At 36.6% G+C, this 19,524-nt stretch overlaps 1 protein-coding gene across 1 annotated transcript in view; it reads right to left on the reverse strand.

The window, feature by feature from the left end:
- Positions 1–4,514: 4,514 nt before the first annotated feature.
- arap3 (ArfGAP with RhoGAP domain, ankyrin repeat and PH domain 3) overlaps positions 4,515–19,524 on the reverse strand; it is a gene marked incomplete at its 3' end in the record, with an annotated part of 49,140 nt that continues 34,130 nt past the window's right edge. The window contains exons 29-35 of the mRNA XM_079269246.1: positions 15,172–15,308; positions 15,003–15,085; positions 13,970–14,005; positions 13,780–13,843; positions 13,473–13,610; positions 5,610–5,648; positions 4,515–5,003 (exon numbers count right to left, since the gene is read on the reverse strand). Of these exons, the coding sequence (XP_079125372.1) occupies positions 4,515–5,003; positions 5,610–5,648; positions 13,473–13,610; positions 13,780–13,843; positions 13,970–14,005; positions 15,003–15,085; positions 15,172–15,308 (986 nt within the window). The remainder of the gene's footprint in view (positions 5,004–5,609; positions 5,649–13,472; positions 13,611–13,779; positions 13,844–13,969; positions 14,006–15,002; positions 15,086–15,171; positions 15,309–19,524) is intronic.

The following is a 19,524-nucleotide window of genomic DNA, read 5'->3' on the forward strand; positions in this document are numbered from 1 at the left end:
CCCAACATCCTTTCCAGAGGGTGGGGGGGATGAGAGCATGTATTGAGCAGGAGGGGGGCTGATCACAGCCCATATGAGGAATATAAGGACATGCTTGCAAAGAACAAGCTGGGATTTCATCGCGGATGCCGTCCAAGCGCATCGGAAGAAGATACTAAAGCCTGCAGCTGATGTATTGAGGGCTTCGTCTCTGTTCACGGAAAAGAGACCTCTGTTCGTGGACATTGAGATTAAAAGACGAAGTTTCTAAACTCTCCCCACCGCTCACCTCTAAACATCTGGACAACGGAGAAAGCCGCAGCTGCCTGAGAAAGACTTTGTACTGAGTTTTGAGAACAGCTGAACGGGCTCCGTTGCGGAGCGGGAGGATCGAGGGTCTGGCCAGACCTTCGCTCCTAACAACTCCAAAAGAACCTTTTTCATCGCACTATTGGACATCCAGCTCCAACCGAGCCGTCTCGGCGACTAAAACTAATGAGTATAATCGAAGAAGATAATTAAATTGACTAATCAAGTATAGTGACATTTTATGTGAGCTGTAGCTTTAACCCTTGCAAACTAACCAAATATAACCTGCAATAAATATCTAATCTGCATTTAAAGTAAATTTCTCAAGTGCATTCATTTGCTCAAGTAGTAAAAAGTTCCTCGTGGCAGTAAAAAGTTAAAGCCATTGTATGTCTAACAACTGAGTTCTGAAAGGTTATCCTAGAGACTGAATCCACTTAACAATCCCTTACGGTTTTAGCAAGAAGTAATCCTAGCCGTTAAAACCTAACCTGGCATTTACCAAGAGCACGGATCCATAAGAGGGAAGCTGCCATAACCGACGCGACTGGTAGGAGCGCCCGGGGTCAGGGTGGCCCCTCGACCGAGTGCACTCAGACCGGAGGAAGCAGGGTAGACGTCGGGAGTAACGGCAGTTAGAAGAGCCAGGCGAGTTCCCTCGCAAGAACACCAGCTCGACAATCTTTTAATAGAGAGCTGAGTCAGTAATTAGCCCCGTATCGGGCCAGAAGTACCCAGGATCTAACACGTGGCGCCCAACGTGGGGCTCGACGGAAAAGGAGTACGTTGAGTCCAAAAGAAGAACCCCGGCAGCCGAGAGAGGCTGTCGTTCGTGTACGAAAAGACCTGAGGTGAGGCGTTGGGGTAGAAAGTAAAGCTGCCCAAGCCTCGAAGAAGTCCGATGGCGAGACATCCACGCATCGAAGCTGTGTGTGGTATTTACAAGCCAGCACAGGAGAAGCCGCAGGCGACGGGGAGCATCGACCAGACTCGCCCGACCTGTAGAGGGGCCAGAGCCTGATCCCATCCCTTCCTCAACGCGCGACGAGAGGCTTTGGGAGGAAGGCGACTCGAGACAACAAAGACAAAGACAAAGTCCAAGATGCAAGTGCAGCAGAACAGACCAGATGTTCCAGGGACCGGCCGGCAGACGGAGGCGACCCAGCGGGACGAGCCAGCGGCCCTGATGAAGGAATCGCCACCGGACGGCAGAGAGGACCCGATGGCGACGAAGGCAGCCCGCAGACGACGACGACTCAGCAGGACGTGCCAGCGACATCGACCCAGGACCCGGCAGCAGACGGCAGCGAGGACCAGGAGGAGGACGACGCTGGAGCACGCAGAGCGGCATCGGGAGGACCGACGCTGGATAAAGACGACAGAGGCAACGTCCCACATCAGGTCATCCTGTACGGAAGAGGATGTACCACCTGGGACGCTGCCATCCAACAACACCTAACCGACCTACATCAAGAAGAAAGTAGGGCATCGGTTAAAGGAGAGAGCGCTAAAAGTAAAAAAGTGGCTCATCAAGACCTATGGAGAAATATAGCCGAATTACGGCTAAGCATGGAGCTCGAAGTGGTGCACCAGAAGGCCCACACGCGAGAAGAAATTCACTGGCAAGGAAACGAAGAAGTGGATCGTTTCGTCCAGATGACACAAATTGTCTTTGTTGGGATCGAGAAGTGGGAAGAATTGCCCAAAGGAAGGGTAGTCCCAGAAGAGAGCGTGGAGGAGGTGGTGCAGGCAGTGCATGGCGCACTAGGATATGCAGGCACCGTTCCAACGCAAAGGGAACTGGAAAAGCAGCGACTCTGGATTCCTGAAAAAGAAGTCCGCAGAATCCTAAAAAAACTGTGAGTTGTGTGGTCGATACAACGCAGGAAGGAGAGGACAAAGGGAGGGGAGGACTCACCATTAAGAAAAGAGGAATCCAAGGAGTGGGGCAGCTGAAGCCGGTTCCGCATTAGGAGAAAACCAGGAACTCAAGAATGGCCACCAACATACAAGATTTACCACCCTACGTCAGAGTGGCCAGTGTCAAAGGGGTGGTTAACATGAGGAGTACTACGGGGCTCTGGGCAGGAAGAGCCCTGAGGAAGTTGGGTTGTGCAAGAAGTGATTTCTCTCCGGAGAAAAAAGAAGTGTTGCAATGGAGAGAAATTAAGAATGACTGTGTGGTCTGCCTGCTGCCGACCACCCTAGCCGTTGCATGGCAGGGACCCGGAGACCAGAAACCACTCCGGGTCACAGGAAAAAGAAAAGAGTTTAACCGCATGCGCCATAAACCGGTGAAGGTTATGGATGCATGCATATGCGGTACATGCCGTGTGGAGAAGTTAACAAGGTTAACCTTCATCACCGAGTGGTGATCGACAGCTGGGAGCAGGCATCAGGACCGTCTTCACCAGAGGACGACGTGCTCGTCATCACTGCCCTGGCCGACGAAAACTTCCTGTGAGATTCCTACTAGCTAAGGCGAGGCAGCCTGTGACCTCAAGAAGGGGATGTCAAGAAGAGTTGAGCCCACAGAGCTGCCTCGAAAACATGCATACACGATCAGGGGAAGGTCAGGATATAAAAAGCATATAATCAGAAATCAATAGTTAAAGTGTAAACTAAAGATAAAGTGTATGATCGTTACATAACAAATGTTTAATACATAGAGTGATTTAACAAATGTAAACCTGATAATAATATGTGTATCTGAGTATAGTGCAGTCTGAGTGTAGAAAGTACGGAGAAAGAGGAAGTAAGCAGGGTGTTGGCTTCAAGGGATGGGGAAATAATGATGGTTGAGAAGAAAAGACACAAAGCACAATAATGATGAAGGATGAGATCAATAATCATTTTATAAGCAAATGTGTACTAACCAAACCGATTTAACAAATGTAAAAACTGATTAACAAATGTTCTGTGTGACCGGAGCTGCGATGTAAGAAAAGTGCTTGTCAGGATGACTTGCAGAAATTAGGAGAAGACTGTTGCAAGAGATGAGTCAGAGGCAGGAAGCCTGGACTTATATGGACATGTTCGAACCCAACATCCTTTCCAGAGGGTGGGGGGGATGAGAGCATGTATTGAGCAGGAGGGGGGCTGATCACAGCCCATATGAGGAATATAAGGACATGCTTGCAAAGAACAAGCTGGGATTTCATCGCGGATGCCGTCCAAGCGCATCGGAAGAAGATACTAAAGCCTGCAGCTGATGTATTGAGGGCTTCGTCTCTGTTCACGGAAAAGAGACCTCTGTTCGTGGACATTGAGATTAAAAGACGAAGTTTCTAAACTCTCCCCACCGCTCACCTCTAAACATCTGGACAACGGAGAAAGCCGCAGCTGCCTGAGAAAGACTTTGTACTGAGTTTTGAGAACAGCTGAACGGGCTCCGTTGCGGAGCGGGAGGATCGAGGGTCTGGCCAGACCTTCGCTCCTAACAACTCCAAAAGAACCTTTTTCATCGCACTATTGGACATCCAGCTCCAACCGAGCCGTCTCGGCGACTAAAACTAATGAGTATAATCGAAGAAGATAATTAAATTGACTAATCAAGTATAGTGACATTTTATGTGAGCTGTAGCTTTAACCCTTGCAAACTAACCAAATATAACCTGCAATAAATATCTAATCTGCATTTAAAGTAAATTTCTCAAGTGCATTCATTTGCTCAAGTAGTAAAAAGTTCCTCGTGGCAGTAAAAAGTTAAAGCCATTGTATGTCTAACAACTGAGTTCTGAAAGGTTATCCTAGAGACTGAATCCACTTAACAATCCCTTACGGTTTTAGCAAGAAGTAATCCTAGCCGTTAAAACCTAACCTGGCATTTACCAAGAGCACGGATCCATAAGAGGGAAGCTGCCATAACCGACGCGACTGGTAGGAGCGCCCGGGGTCAGGGTGGCCCCTCGACCGAGTGCACTCAGACCGGAGGAAGCAGGGTAGACGTCGGGAGTAACGGCAGTTAGAAGAGCCAGGCGAGTTCCCTCGCAAGAACACCAGCTCGACAATCTTTTAATAGAGAGCTGAGTCAGTAATTAGCCCCGTATCGGGCCAGAAGTACCCAGGATCTAACAATATATATATACACACACACGTGTATATATATATATATATATATATATATATATATATATATATATATATATATATACGTGAGTCAAAGCTTTCCACCTGACTCTGGAGAAACCTTCACACATTTAGCTGTCATGAAGTCCTCTTTTCTCTCAGACGCCATACGGCTGCTCCTTCTCTTCCTCCTCCTTCTCCTTCTCCTTCTCCTCCTCCTCCTCCTCCACCTTCCTGGTGAAAGCAGAAGACAGCTCCTGCAGAAGTAGCTCCTGTGATGGAGTACAGACTCCCTGAAACTGCTCCTTCCTCCTCCTCCTCCTCCTCCTAGCTGCAGGCTGCTGGGAGGCATTCAGGTCTCCTCCTCCTCCTCCTCCTCCTCCTCCGCTCAGGTCCAGAGTTTCCTCGGCGGTCCGAGCCGGGTGGTGGACGACCACGTGGTCCGAGTGTCCGGTTTCCAGAGGAACCGGTCTGAGAGGCGGGTGGTCCGGGACCTCCTGGGTCTCGCCGGCGCTGCTGGACAGGAAGCTGGTCTCCAGAGACTTGAGGACCTGAAGACCAAAGTCTCCGACCTCTTCGTAGAGCGGCTCGGGGAGATCAAGAGACTCGGAGCGCTCCTCCAACGAGTCCTGCTGCACCTTCATGGGCTGGAGGTCAACACAGATATCAGTGTATATGTCCATAGATCAATATATATATATATATATATATATATATATATATATTATATGTGTTGATTTATATATATACTGTATGTATAGATATATATATGATATATAAATGATATATACTGTATATATATATATGATCAATAAGGCATCAAGTCATTCACCTCCACAACAAAGTACTCAATAAGTAAAAAATAAGTCTAAAATACTCACAAAGTACAAAATAAATGTAGAAATACTCACAAAGTACAAAATGAAGTACAAATACTAACAAAGTACAAAATAAAGTATCAAATACTCACAAAGTACAAAATAAAGTATCAAATACTCACAAAGTACAAACTAAAGTATCAAATACTAACAAAGTACAAAATAAAGTATCAAATACTCACAAAGTACAAAATGAAGTACAAATACTAACAAAGTACAAAATAAAGTATCAAATACTCACAAAGTACAAACTAAAGTATCAAATACTAACAAAGTACAAACTAAAGTATCAAATACTAACAAAGTACAAATACTAACAAAGTACAAAATAAAGTACAAATACACAAAGTACAAAATAAAGTATCAAATACTCACAAAGTACATGGAGAGAGTCCTTCTGTCATGTAACTTTCTCTGCAGAGAAAAAAATTAATTATTGAAGAAAATAATCTTTTCATTTTGCTTCAAACAGATAAAAAGTTGTACTTTCTGTAAAAAAAGTATTTTAATACTTAAAAGAAAAACTTTGAAACACTGAAAACTAATTCAGTCTGAGATCAGAAACAGAAAGAATAAATGAGTAGAAACTATATTCTCCTTTTATTACTACCTGCTCCGTTTATAATAACTTCATGAATGATTCAAGTTATTACTACCTGCTCCGTTTATAATAACTTCATGAATGATTCAAGTTATTACTACCTGCTCCGTTTATAATAACTTTATGAATGATTCATGTTATTACTACCTGCTCCGTTTATAATAACTTCATGAATGATTCAAGTTATTACTACCTGCTCTGTTTATAATAACTTCATGAATGATTCATGTTATTACTACCTGCTCTGTTTATAATAACTTTATGAATGATTCAAGTTATTATTACCTGCTCCGTTTATAATAACTTTATGAATGATTCAAGTTATTACTACCTGCTCCGTTTATAATAACTTTATGAATGATTCAAGTTATTACTACCTGCTCTGTTTATAATAACTTCATGAATGATTCATGTTATTACTACCTGCTCTGTTTATAATAACTTTATGAATGATTCATGTTATTACTACCTGCTCTGTTTATAATAAGTTCATGAATGATTCATGTTATTACTACCTGCTCTGTTTATAATAACTTTATGAATGATTCAAGTTATTACTACCTGCTCCGTTTATAATAACTTTATGAATGATTCATGTTATTACTTCCTGCTCTGTTTATAATAAGTTCATGAATGATTCATGTTATTACTACCTGCTCTGTTTATAATAACTTTATGAATGATTCAAGTTATTACTACCTGCTCTGTTTATAATAACTTCATGAATGATTCATGTTATTACTACCTGTTCTGTTTATAATAACTTCATGAATGATTCATGTTATTACTACCTGCTCTGTTTATAATAACTTTATGAATGATTCAAGTTATTACTACCTGCTCTGTTTATAATAACTTTATGAATGATTCAAGTTATTACTACCTGCTCTGTTTATAATAACTTTATGAATGATTCATGTTATTACTACCTGCTCTGTTTATAATAACTTTATGAATGATTCAAGTTATTACTACCTGCTCTGTTTATAATAACTTTATGAATGATTCAAGTTATTACTACCTGCTCTGTTTATAATAACTTCATGAATGATTCATGTTATTACTACCTGCTATGTTTATAATAACTTCATGAATGATTCATGTTATTACTACCTGCTCTGTTTATAATAACTTTATGAATGATTCATGTTATTACTACCTGCTCTGTTTATAATAACTTCATGAATGATTCATGTTATTACTACCTGCTCTGTTTATAATAACTTTATGAATGATTCATGTTATTACTACCTGCTCTGTTTATAATAACTTCATGAATGATTCATGTTATTACTACCTGCTCTGTTCATAATAACTTTATGAATGATTCATGTTATTACTACCTGCTCTGTTTATAATAACTTTATGAATGATTCATGTTATTACTACCTGCTATGTTTATAATAACTTTATGAATGATTCATGTTATTACTACCTGCTATGTTTATAATAACTTTATGAATGATTCATATTATTACTACCTGCTCTGTTTATAATAACTTTATGAATGATTCAAGTTATTACTACCTGTTCTGTTTATAATAACTTTATGAATGATTCAAGTTATTACTACCTGCTCTGTTTATAATAACTTTATGAATGATTCATGTTATTACTACCTGCTCTGTTTATAATCACTTCATGAATGATTCAAGTTATTACTACCTGCTCTGTTTATAATAACTTTATGAATGATTCAAGTTATTACTACCTGCTCTGTTTATAATCACTTCATGAATGATTCAAGTTATTACTACCTGCTCTGTTTATAATAACTTTATGAATGATTCAAGTTATTACTACCTGCTCTGTTTATAATCACTTTATGAATGATTCATGTTATTACTACCTGTTCTGTTTATAATAACTTTATGAATGATTCAAGTTATTACTACCTGCTCCGTTTATAATAACTTCATGAATGATTCAAGTTATTACTACCGGCTCCGTTCATAATAACTTTATGAATGATTCAAGTTATTACTACCTGCTCCGTTTATAATAACTTTATGAATGATTCAAGTTATTACTACCTGCTCCGTTTATAATAACTTTATGAATGATTCAAGTTGTTACTACCTGCTCCGTTTATAATAACTTTATGAATGATTCAAGTTGTTACTACCTGCTCCGTTTATAATAACTTTATGAATGATTCAAGTTGTTACTACCTGCTCCGTTTATAATAACTTTATCAATGATTCATGTTATTACTACCTGCTCTGTTTATAATAACTTTATGAATGATTCAAGTTATTACTACCTGCTCGGTTTATAATAACTTCATGAATGATTCAAGTTATTACTACCTGCTCCGTTCATAATAACTTTATGAATGATTAAAGTTGTTACTACCTGCTCTGTTTATAATAACTTTATGAATGATTCAAGTTATTACTACCTGCTCCGTTTATAATAACTTTATGAATGATTAAAGTTGTTACTACCTGCTCTGTTTATAATAACTTTATGAATGATTCATGTTATTACTACCTGCTCCGTTTATAATAACTTTATGAATGATTCAAGTTGTTACTACCTGCTCCGTTTATAATAACTTTATGAATGATTCATGTTATTACTACCTGCTCCGTTTATAATAACTTTATGAATGATTCAAGTTGTTACTACCTGCTCCGTTTATAATAACTTCATGAATGATTCAAGTTATTACTACCTGCTCCGTTTATAATAACTTTGTGAATGATTCATGTTATTACTACCTGCTCCGTTTATAATAACTTTATGAATGATTCAAGTTGTTACTACCTGCTCCGTTTATAATAACTTTATGAATGATTCATGTTATTACTACCTGCTCCGTTTATAATAACTTTATGAATGATTCAAGTTGTTACTACCTGCTCCGTTTATAATAACTTTATGAATGATTCAAGTTGTTACTACCTGCTCCGTTTATAATAACTTTATGAATGATTCATGTTATTACTACCTGCTCCGTTTATAATAACTTTATGAATGATTCAAGTTATTACTACCTGCTCTGTTTATAATAACTTCATGAATGATTCAAGTTGTTACTACCTGCTCTGTTTATAATAACTTCATGAATGATTCATGTTATTACTACCTGCTATGTTTATAATAACTTCATGAATGATTCAAGTTATTACTACCTGTTCTGTTTATAATAACTTTATGAATGATTCATGTTATTACTTCCTGCTGTGTTTACAATAACTTTATGAATGATTCATGTTATTACTACCTGCTCTGTTTATAATAACTTTATGAATGATTCAAGTTATTACTACCTGCTCTGTTTATAATAACTTCATGAATGATTCATGTTATTACTACCTGCTATGTTTATAATAACTTCATGAATGATTCAAGTTATTACTACCTGTTCTGTTTATAATAACTTTATGAATGATTCATGTTATTACTTCCTGCTGTGTTTACAATAACTTTATGAATGATTCATGTTATTACTACCTGCTCTGTTTATAATAACTTTATGAATGATTCAAGTTATTACTACCTGTTCTGTTTATAACTTTATGAATGATTCAAGTTATTACTACCTGCTCTGTTTATAATCACTTCATGAATGATTCAAGTTATTACTACCTGCTCTGTTTATAATAACTTTATGAATGATTCAAGTTATTACTACCTGCTCTGTTTATAATAACTTCATGAATGATTCATGTTATTACTACCTGCTCTGTTTATAATAACTTTATCAATGATTCATGTTATTACTACCTGCTCTGTTTATAATAACTTTATGAATGATTCATGTTATTACTACCTGCTCTGTTTATAATAACTTTATGAATGATTCATGTTATTACTACCTGCTCTGTTTATAATAACTTTATGAATGATTCATGTTATTACTACCTGCTCTGTTTATAATAACTTCATGAATGATTCATGTTATTACTACCTGCTCTGTTTATAATAACTTTATGAATGATTCATGTTATTACTACCTGCTCTGTTTACAATAACTTCATGAATGATTCAAGTTGTTACTACCTGCTCCGTTTATAATAACTTTATGAATGATTCATGTTATTACTACCTGCTCCGTTTATAATAACTTTATGAATGATTCAAGTTGTTACTACCTGCTCTGTTTATAATAACTTTATGAATGATTCAAGTTGTTACTACCTGCTCCGTTTATAATAACTTTATGAATGATTCATGTTATTACTACCTGCTCCGTTTATAATAACTTTATGAATGATTCAAGTTATTACTACCTGCTCTGTTTATAATAACTTTATGAATGATTCAAGTTGTTACTACCTGCTCCGTTTATAATAACTTTATGAATGATTCAAGTTATTACTACCTGCTCTGTTTATAATAACTTTATGAATGATTCATGTTATTACTACCTGCTCTGTTTATAATAACTTTATGAATGATTCATGTTATTACTACCTGCTCTGTTTATAATAACTTCATGAATGATTCATGTTATTACTACCTGCTCTGTTTATAATAACTTTATGAATGATTCATGTTATTACTACCTGCTCTGTTTACAATAACTTCATGAATGATTCAAGTTGTTACTACCTGCTCTGTTTATAATAACTTCATGAATGATTCATGTTATTACTACCTGCTATGTTTATAATAACTTCATGAATGATTCAAGTTATTACTACCTGTTCTGTTTATAATAACTTTATGAATGATTCATGTTATTACTTCCTGCTGTGTTTACAATAACTTTATGAATGATTCATGTTATTACTACCTGCTCTGTTTATAATAACTTTATGAATGATTCAAGTTATTACTACCTGCTCTGTTTATAATAACTTCATGAATGATTCATGTTATTACTACCTGCTATGTTTATAATAACTTCATGAATGATTCAAGTTATTACTACCTGTTCTGTTTATAATAACTTTATGAATGATTCATGTTATTACTTCCTGCTGTGTTTACAATAACTTTATGAATGATTCATGTTATTACTACCTGCTCTGTTTATAATAACTTTATGAATGATTCAAGTTATTACTACCTGTTCTGTTTATAACTTTATGAATGATTCAAGTTATTACTACCTGCTCTGTTTATAATCACTTCATGAATGATTCAAGTTATTACTACCTGCTCTGTTTATAATAACTTTATGAATGATTCAAGTTATTACTACCTGCTCTGTTTATAATAACTTTATGAATGATTCAAGTTATTACTACCTGCTCTGTTTATAATAACTTTATCAATGATTCATGTTATTACTACCTGCTCTGTTTATAATAACTTCATGAATGATTCATGTTATTACTACCTGCTCTGTTTATAATAACTTCATGAATGATTCATGTTATTACTACCTGCTCTGTTTATAATAACTTTATGAATGATTCATGTTATTACTACCTGCTCTGTTTATAATAACTTCATGAATGATTCATGTTATTACTACCTGCTCTGTTTATAATAACTTTATGAATGATTCATGTTATTACTACCTGCTCTGTTTACAATAACTTCATGAATGATTCAAGTTATTACTACCTGCTCTGTTTATAATAACTTTATGAATGATTCAAGTTATTACTACCTGCTCTGTTTATAATAACTTCATGAATGATTCAAGTTATTACTACCTGCTCTGTTTATAATCACTTCATGAATGATTCATGTTATTACTACCTGCTCTGTTTATAATAACTTTATGAATGATTCAAGTTATTACTACCTGTTCTGTTTCTCATAACTTTATGAATGATTCAAGTTATTACTACCTGCTCTGTTTATAATAACTTCATGAATGATTCATGTTATTACTACCTGCTCTGTTTATAATAACTTTATGAATGATTCAAGTTATTACTACCTGTTCTGTTTCTCATAACTTTATGAATGATTCAAGTTATTACTACCTGCTCTGTTTATAATAACTTTATGAATGATTCATGTTATTACTACCTGCTCTGTTTATAATAACTTTATGAATGATTCATGTTATTACTACCTGCTCTGTTTATAATAACTTCATGAATGATTCATGTTATTACTACCTGCTCTGTTCATAATAACTTTATGAATGATTCATGTTATTATTACCTGCTCCGTTTATAATAACTTCATGAATGATTCAAGTTATTACTACCTGCTCTGTTTATAATAACTTTATGAATGATTCAAGTTATTACTACCTGCTCTGTTTATAATAACTTCATGAATGATTCAAGTTATTACTACCTGCTCTGTTTATAATAACTTTATGAATGATTCAAGTTATTACTACCTGCTGTTTCTCATAACTTTATGAATGATTCAAGTTATTACTACCTGCTCTGTTTATAATAACTTTATGAATGATTCAAGTTATTACTACCTGCTCTGTTTATAATAACTTTATGAATGATTCATGTTATTACTACCTGCTCTGTTTATAATAACTTTATCAATGATTCATGTTATTACTACCTGCTCTGTTTATAATAACTTCATGAATGATTCAAGTTATTACTACCTGCTCTGTTTATAATAACTTCATGAATGATTCAAGTTATTACTACCTGCTCTGTTTATAATAACTTTATGAATGATTCAAGTTATTACTACCTGCTCTGTTTATAATAACTTCATGAATGATTCAAGTTATTACTACCTGCTCTGTTTATAATAACTTTATGAATGATTCAAGTTATTACTACCTGCTGTTTCTCATAACTTTATGAATGATTCAAGTTATTACTACCTGCTCTGTTTATAATAACTTTATGAATGATTCAAGTTATTACTACCTGCTCTGTTTATAATAACTTTATGAATGATTCATGTTATTACTACCTGCTCTGTTTATAATAACTTTATCAATGATTCATGTTATTACTACCTGCTCTGTTTATAATAACTTTATGAATGATTCAAGTTATTACTACCTGCTCTGTTTATAATAACTTCATGAATGATTCAAGTTATTACTACCTGCTCTGTTTATAATAACTTTATGAATGATTCAAGTTATTACTACCTGCTCTGTTTATAATAACTTTATGAATGATTCAAGTTATTACTACCTGTTCTGTTTATAATAACTTTATGAATGATTCAAGTTATTACTACCTGTTCTGTTTCTCATAACTTTATGAATGATTCAAGTTATTACTACCTGCTCTGTTTATAATAACTTTATGAATGATTCAAGTTATTACTACCTGTTCTGTTTATAATAACTTTATGAATGATTCAAGTTATTACTACCTGCTCTGTTTATAATAACTTTATGAATGATTCATGTTATTACTACCTGTTCTGTTTATAATAACTTCATGAATGATTCAAGTTATTACTACCTGTTCTGTTTATAATAACTCATGAATGATTCAAGTTATTACTACCTGCTCTGTTTATAATAACTTCATGAATGATTCAAGTTATTACTACCTGCTCTGTTTATAATAACTTCATGAATGATTCAAGTTATTACTACCTGCTCTGTTTATAATAACTTCATGAATGATTCAAGTTATTACTACCTGCTCTGTTTATAATAACTTTATGAATGATTCATGTTATTACTACCTGTTCTGTTTATAATAACTTTATGAATGATTCAAGTTATTACTACCTGCTCTGTTTATAATAACTTTATGAATGATTCAAGCTTGTTTCCTGACCAGCGTCTGATTGGCCGACAGCATGCTGCTGTTGCTCTCGTCTCCTCTGATCGGGATGAGCGGCATCGTGCCAAACTTCTGCTTGGAGATGTCTGAGGACGAGTGACGCCTCAGGACCGGAGGACCCGGGTCCTCGTTCTGGAAAACAAGATCCAACAGAGACCCGATGAGACCTTTAGATTAGGGACCGCTTCAGTCCTCTCGAAGACAGACTGATCTCAGGTCTGATGCTGGATCAGAAAGATTAGATTCTCTGACCTGAGCTCTAAACCTGATCCTGGATCAGCAGGTTTTGGGTTAATCTGACCTGAGCCTTGAGGAAGCTGGTGATCCAGTCCCACAGTTCGGCCTCACAGCTGCAGCTCAGAAACCTGAGACACAGAAACGTTATTGATCTCAGGATATGATCCATAAATTAAACTATAAAGGGGATACATTTCCTGTCATGTGATCGATGATACAGCTGTGACATCACAGGGTTAATCAATGATACTTACAGCTGGTGTTTGTGTGACATCACTGTGAATCCCCACCTGCAGATAATAGGAAAGAATAGAATAGCCTGTCCTCATTCATGAAGCAACACGTGTTGTCTGAATGTGAACTCTACACACACAGAAAAACAACAATGTTCTAACATTTTAAAATGACAAAGTCACCTTAATAATAAAACGTCAGACTCCGAGTGTCTCGCATTGTCTCTCATAGTCTCTGAGTGTCTCTCATTGTCTCTCGCATCGTCTCTCATTGTCTCAGAGTGTCTCTCATTGTCTCCGAGTGTTTCAGAGTGTCTCTCATTGTCTCCGAGTGTCTGTGAGTCTCTATCAGTCTCCGAGTGTCTCGCATTGTCTCCGAGTGTCTCGCATTGTCTCTCATTGTCTCTCGCATCGTCTCTCATTGTCTCAGAGTGTCTCTCATTGTCTCCGAGTGTTTCAGAGTGTCTCTCATTGTCTCCGAGTGTCTGTGAGTCTCTATCAGTCTCCGAGTGACTCGCATTGTCTCAGAGTGTCTCGCATTGTCTCTCATTGTCTCTCGCATCGTCTCTCATTGTCTCAGAGTGTCTCTCATTGTCTCCGAGTGTTTCAGAGTGTCTCTCATTGTCTCCGAGTGTCTGTGAGTCTCTATCAGTCTCCGAGTGTCTCGCATTGTCTCCGAGTGTCTCGCATTGTCTCCGAGTGTCTCGCATTGTCGCAGAGTGTCTCTCATTGTCGCAGAGTGTCTCTCATTGTCTCGCATTGTCTCAGAGTGTCTCTCATTGTCGCAGAGTGTCTCTCATTGTCTCGCATTGTCTCAGAGTGTCTCTCATTGTCTCCGAGTGTCTCTCATTGTCTCAGAGTGTCTCTCATTGTCTCCGAGTGTCTCGCATTGTCTCCGAGTGTCTCTCATTGTCTCCGAGTGTCTCTCATTGTCTCCGAGTGTCTCTCATTGTCTCCGAGTGTCTCTCATTGTCTCCGAGTGTCTCTCATTGTCTCCGAGTGTCTCTCATTGTCTCAGAGTGTCTCGTATTGTCTCGGAGCGTCCTCACGTTACCTGGTCGGAGCCTTTAGTTTCCTGCGGATGCCGATGTAGATCTTCATGGACTTCAGAGACCACTCCTTCTCTGCTTTGATGCTCTGAACAAGGACACAGACCAGTGAGGGGACGGGGATATGGAGTGTCTACTGGTGGACACAGAGAGACATGTCTCTCAGAGCGCTACCTTCTTGTCCTTGAGCAGCAGCAGCTTGTGGTTTATGATCTGGAACGTCCTCTCCTGGAATTTGTTGCCCTGAAGGAGCTTTGGAGGTTCTTCACGACACCTCAGGAGACCGATCTTCATGATCTCACTCTTATAGGCTGGACACAAAGACGGGGACAGACAGGGAGACAGAGAGAGAGACAGACGTGATTGATTCAGTCTCACATCTGACAGATTGCAGCCTGAAGTTAACAATTATTGATGGATGATATTCATCATATATTCCACTTTCAGCTCTGTGTAACTGTCCAGGTTCACTAGTGCGTGTGTAGTATAGTGTATAGTGTGTAGTATAGTGTATAGTGTGTAGTATAGTGTATAGTGTGTAGTATAGTGTGTAGTATAGTGTGTAGTATAGTGTATAGTGTGTAGTATAGTGTATAGTGTGTAGTATAGTGTGTAGTATAGTGTGTAATATAGTGTATAGTGTGTAGTATAGTGTGTAGTATAGTGTGTAATATAGTGTATAGTGTGTAGTATAGTGTATAGTGTGTAGTATAGTGTATAGTGTGTAGTATAGTGTATAGTGTGTAGTATAGTGTATAGTGTGTAGTATAGTGTGTAGTATAGTGTGTAGTATAGTGTATAGTGTGTAGTATAGTGTATAGTGTGTAGTATAGTGTGTAGTATAGTGTGTAATATAGTGTGTAGTATAGTGTGTAGTATAGTGTGTAGTATAGTGTATAGTGTGTAGTATAGTGTATAGTATGTAGTATAGTGTGTAGTATAGTGTATAGTGTGTAGTATAGTGTATAGTGTGTAGTATAGTGTGTTGTATAGTGTGTAGTATAGTGTATAGTATAGTGTGTAGTGTGTGTAGTATAGTGTATAGTATAGTGTGTAGTGTGTGTAGTATAGTGTATAGTGTGTAGTATAGTGTGTAGTCTGTAGTATAGTGTGTAGTATAGTGTATAGTATAGTGTGTAGTGTGTGTAGTATAGTGTATAGTGTGTAGTATAGTGTGTAGTCTGTAGTATAGTGTGTAGTATAGTGTATAGTATAGTGTGTAGTGTGTGTAGTATAGTGTATAGTGTGTAGTATAGTGTGTAGTCTGTAGTATAGTGTGTAGTATAGTGTATAGTATAGTGTGTAGTGTGTGTATAGTGTGTAGTATAGTGTGTAGTGTGTAGTATAGTGTGTAGTATAGTATAGTGTGTAGTATAGTGTGTAGTGTGTAGTATAGTGTGTAGTATAGTATAGTGTGTAGTATAGTGTGTAGTGTGTAGTATAGTGTGTAGTATAGTGTGTAGTGTGTAGTATAGTGTGTAGTATAGTATAGTGTGTAGTATAGTGTGTAGTGTGTAGTATAGTGTGTAGTATAGTGTATAGTGTAGTATAGTGTGTAGTGTGTATAGTGTGTAGTATAGTGTGTAGTGTGTAGTATAGTGTGTAGTGTATAGTATAGTGTATAGTATAGTGTAGTATAGTGTGTAGTATAGTGTATAGTGTAGTATAGTGTGTAGTATAGTGTGTAGTGTGTAGTATAGTGTGTAGTGTAGTGTGTAGTGTGTGTAGTATAGTGTGTAGTGTGTGTAGTATAGTGTAGTATAGTGTATAGTGTGTAGTATAGTGTATAGTATAGTGTGTAGTATAGTGTATAGTATCGTGTGTGTAGAAGTGTGTAGTATAGTGTATAGTATAGTGTGTAGTACAGTGTATCGTGTGTAGTATAGTGTGTAGTCTAGTGTATAGTGTGTAGTATAGTGTATAGTATCGTGTGTAGTACAGTGTATAGTGTGTCGTGTAGTGTATAGTGTATTGTGTAGTGTGTAGTATAGCGTGTAGTATAGTGTGTGGTATAGTGTGTCGTGTATTGTATAGTGTGTAGTATACTGTGTGGTGTGTAGTATAGTGTATAGTGTATAGTGTGTATAGTATTGTGTGTAGTGTGTGGTATAGTGTGTGGTATAGTGTGTATAGTATCGTGTGTAGTGTGTGGTATAGTGTGTAGTATAGTGTATAGTATAGTGTATAGTGTATAGTATAGTGTGTAGTTTAGTGTGTAGTATAGTGTATCGTGTGTAGTATAGTGTATAGTGTGTAGTATAGTGTGTAGTGTAGTGTATAGTATCGTGTGTAGTATAGTGTGTTGTATAGTGTGTAGTATAGTGTGTACTGTGTAGTATAGTGTGTTGTATAGTGTGTAGTATAGTGTATCGTGTGTAGTATAGTGTGTAGTATAGTGTGTAGTATAGTGTGTAGTGTTGTGTGTGGTATAGTGTATAGTATCGTGTAGTATAGTGTGTATTATAGTGCGTGGTATAGTGTATAGTGTGTCGTGTATTTTATGGTGTGTAGTATAGTGTATAGTGTGTAGTGTATAGTGTGTAGTATGTAGTGTATAGTGTGTAGTATAGTGTGTAGTATAGTGTATAGTGTGTAGTGTATAGTGTGTAGTGTATAGTGTGTAGTATGTAGTGTATAGTGTGTAGTATAGTGTGTAGTATAGTGTATAGCGTGTAGTGTGTAGTATAGTGTGTAGTGTATAGTGTGTAGTATAGTGTATAGTATTGTGTGTGTAGTAGTGTGTAGTATAGTGTATAGTATCGTGTGTAGTACAGTGTATAGTGTGTCGTGTAGTGTATAGTGTATTGTGTAGTGTGTAGTATAGCGTGTAGTATAGTGTGTGGTGTGTGGTATAGTGTGTATAGTATCGTGTGTAGTGTGTGGTGTAGTGTGTAGTATAGTGTGTAGTATAGTGTATAGTGTGTGGTATAGTGTGTAGTATAGTGTATCGTGTGTAGTATAGTGTATAGTGTGTAGTATAGTGTGTAGTATAGTGTATAGTATCGTGCGTAGTATAGTGTGTTGTATAGTGTGTAGTATAGTGTGTACTGTGTAGTATAGTGTGTAGTATAGTGTATAGTATCGTGTGTAGTATAGTGTATAGTATCGTGTGTAGTATAGTGTGTAGTATAGTGTATAGTGTGTAGTACCGTGTGTAGTATAGTGTGTAGTATAGTGTATAGTATCGTGTGTAGTATAGTGTATAGTGTGTAGTATCGTGTGTAGTATAGTGTGTAGTATAGTGTATAGTGTGTGGTATAGTGTGTAGTATAGTGTATCGTGTGTAGTATAGTGTGTAGTATAGTGTGTAGTATAGTGTGTCGTGTGTAGTATAGTGTATAGTGTGTAGTATAGTGTGTAGTATAGTGTATAGTATAGTGTATAGTGTGTAGTATAGTGTATCGTGTGTAGTATAGTGTGTAGTATAGTGTATCGTGTATAGTATAGTGTGTAGTATAGTGTGTAGTATAGTGTATCGTGTGTAGTATAGTGTATAGTGTGTAGTATAGTGTGTAGTATAGTGTATAGTATCGTGCGTAGTATAGTGTGTTGTATAGTGTGTAGTATAGTGTGTACTGTGTAGTATAGTGTATAGTGTGTAGTATAGTGTGTAGTATAGTGTATAGTATCGTGTGTAGTATAGTGTGTAGTATAGTGTATAGTATCGTGTGTAGTATAGTGTGTAGTATAGTGTATAGTGTGTTGTATCGTGTGTAGTATAGTGTGTAGTATCGTGTGTAGTATAGTGTATAGTGTGTTGTATCGTGTGTAGTATAGTGTGTAGTATCGTGTGTAGTATAGTGTATAGTGTGTAGTATAGTGTATAGTGTGTTGTATCGTGTGTAGTATAGTGTGTAGTATAGTGTGTAGTATCGTGTGTAGTATAGTGTATAGTGTGTAGTATAGTGTATAGTGTGTTGTATCGTGTGTAGTATAGTGTGTAGTATCGTGTGTAGTATAGTGTATAGTGTGTTGTATCGTGTGTAGTATAGTGTGTAGTATAGTGTATAGTGTGTTGTATCGTGTGTAGTATAGTGTGTAGTATAGTGTGTAGTATCGTGTGTAGTATAGTGTGTAGTATCGTGTGTAGTATAGTGTATAGTGTGTTGTATCGTGTGTAGTATCGTGTGTAGTATAGTGTATAGTGTGTTGTATCGTGTGTAGTATCGTGTGTAGTATAGTGTATAGTGTGTTGTATCGTGTGTAGTATCGTGTGTAGTATAGTGTATAGTGTGTAGTATAGTGTATAGTGTGTAGTATCGTGTGTAGTATAGTGTGTAGTATAGTGTATAGTGTGTAGTATCGTGTGTAGTATAGTGTATAGTGTGTAGTATCGTGTGTAGTATAGTGTATAGTGTGTTGTATCGTGTGTAGTATAGTGTATAGTGTGTTGTATCGTGTGTAGTATAGTGTGTAGTATAGTGTATAGTGTGTAGTATCGTGTGTAGTATAGTGTGTAGTATAGTGTATAGTGTGTAGTATCGTGTGTAGTATAGTGTGTAGTATAGTGTATAGTGTGTTGTATCG

Source organism: Melanostigma gelatinosum, assembly GCF_949748355.1.
Source record: "Melanostigma gelatinosum genome assembly, chromosome: 5".
NCBI classification, from domain to species: domain Eukaryota; kingdom Metazoa; phylum Chordata; class Actinopteri; order Perciformes; family Zoarcidae; genus Melanostigma; species Melanostigma gelatinosum.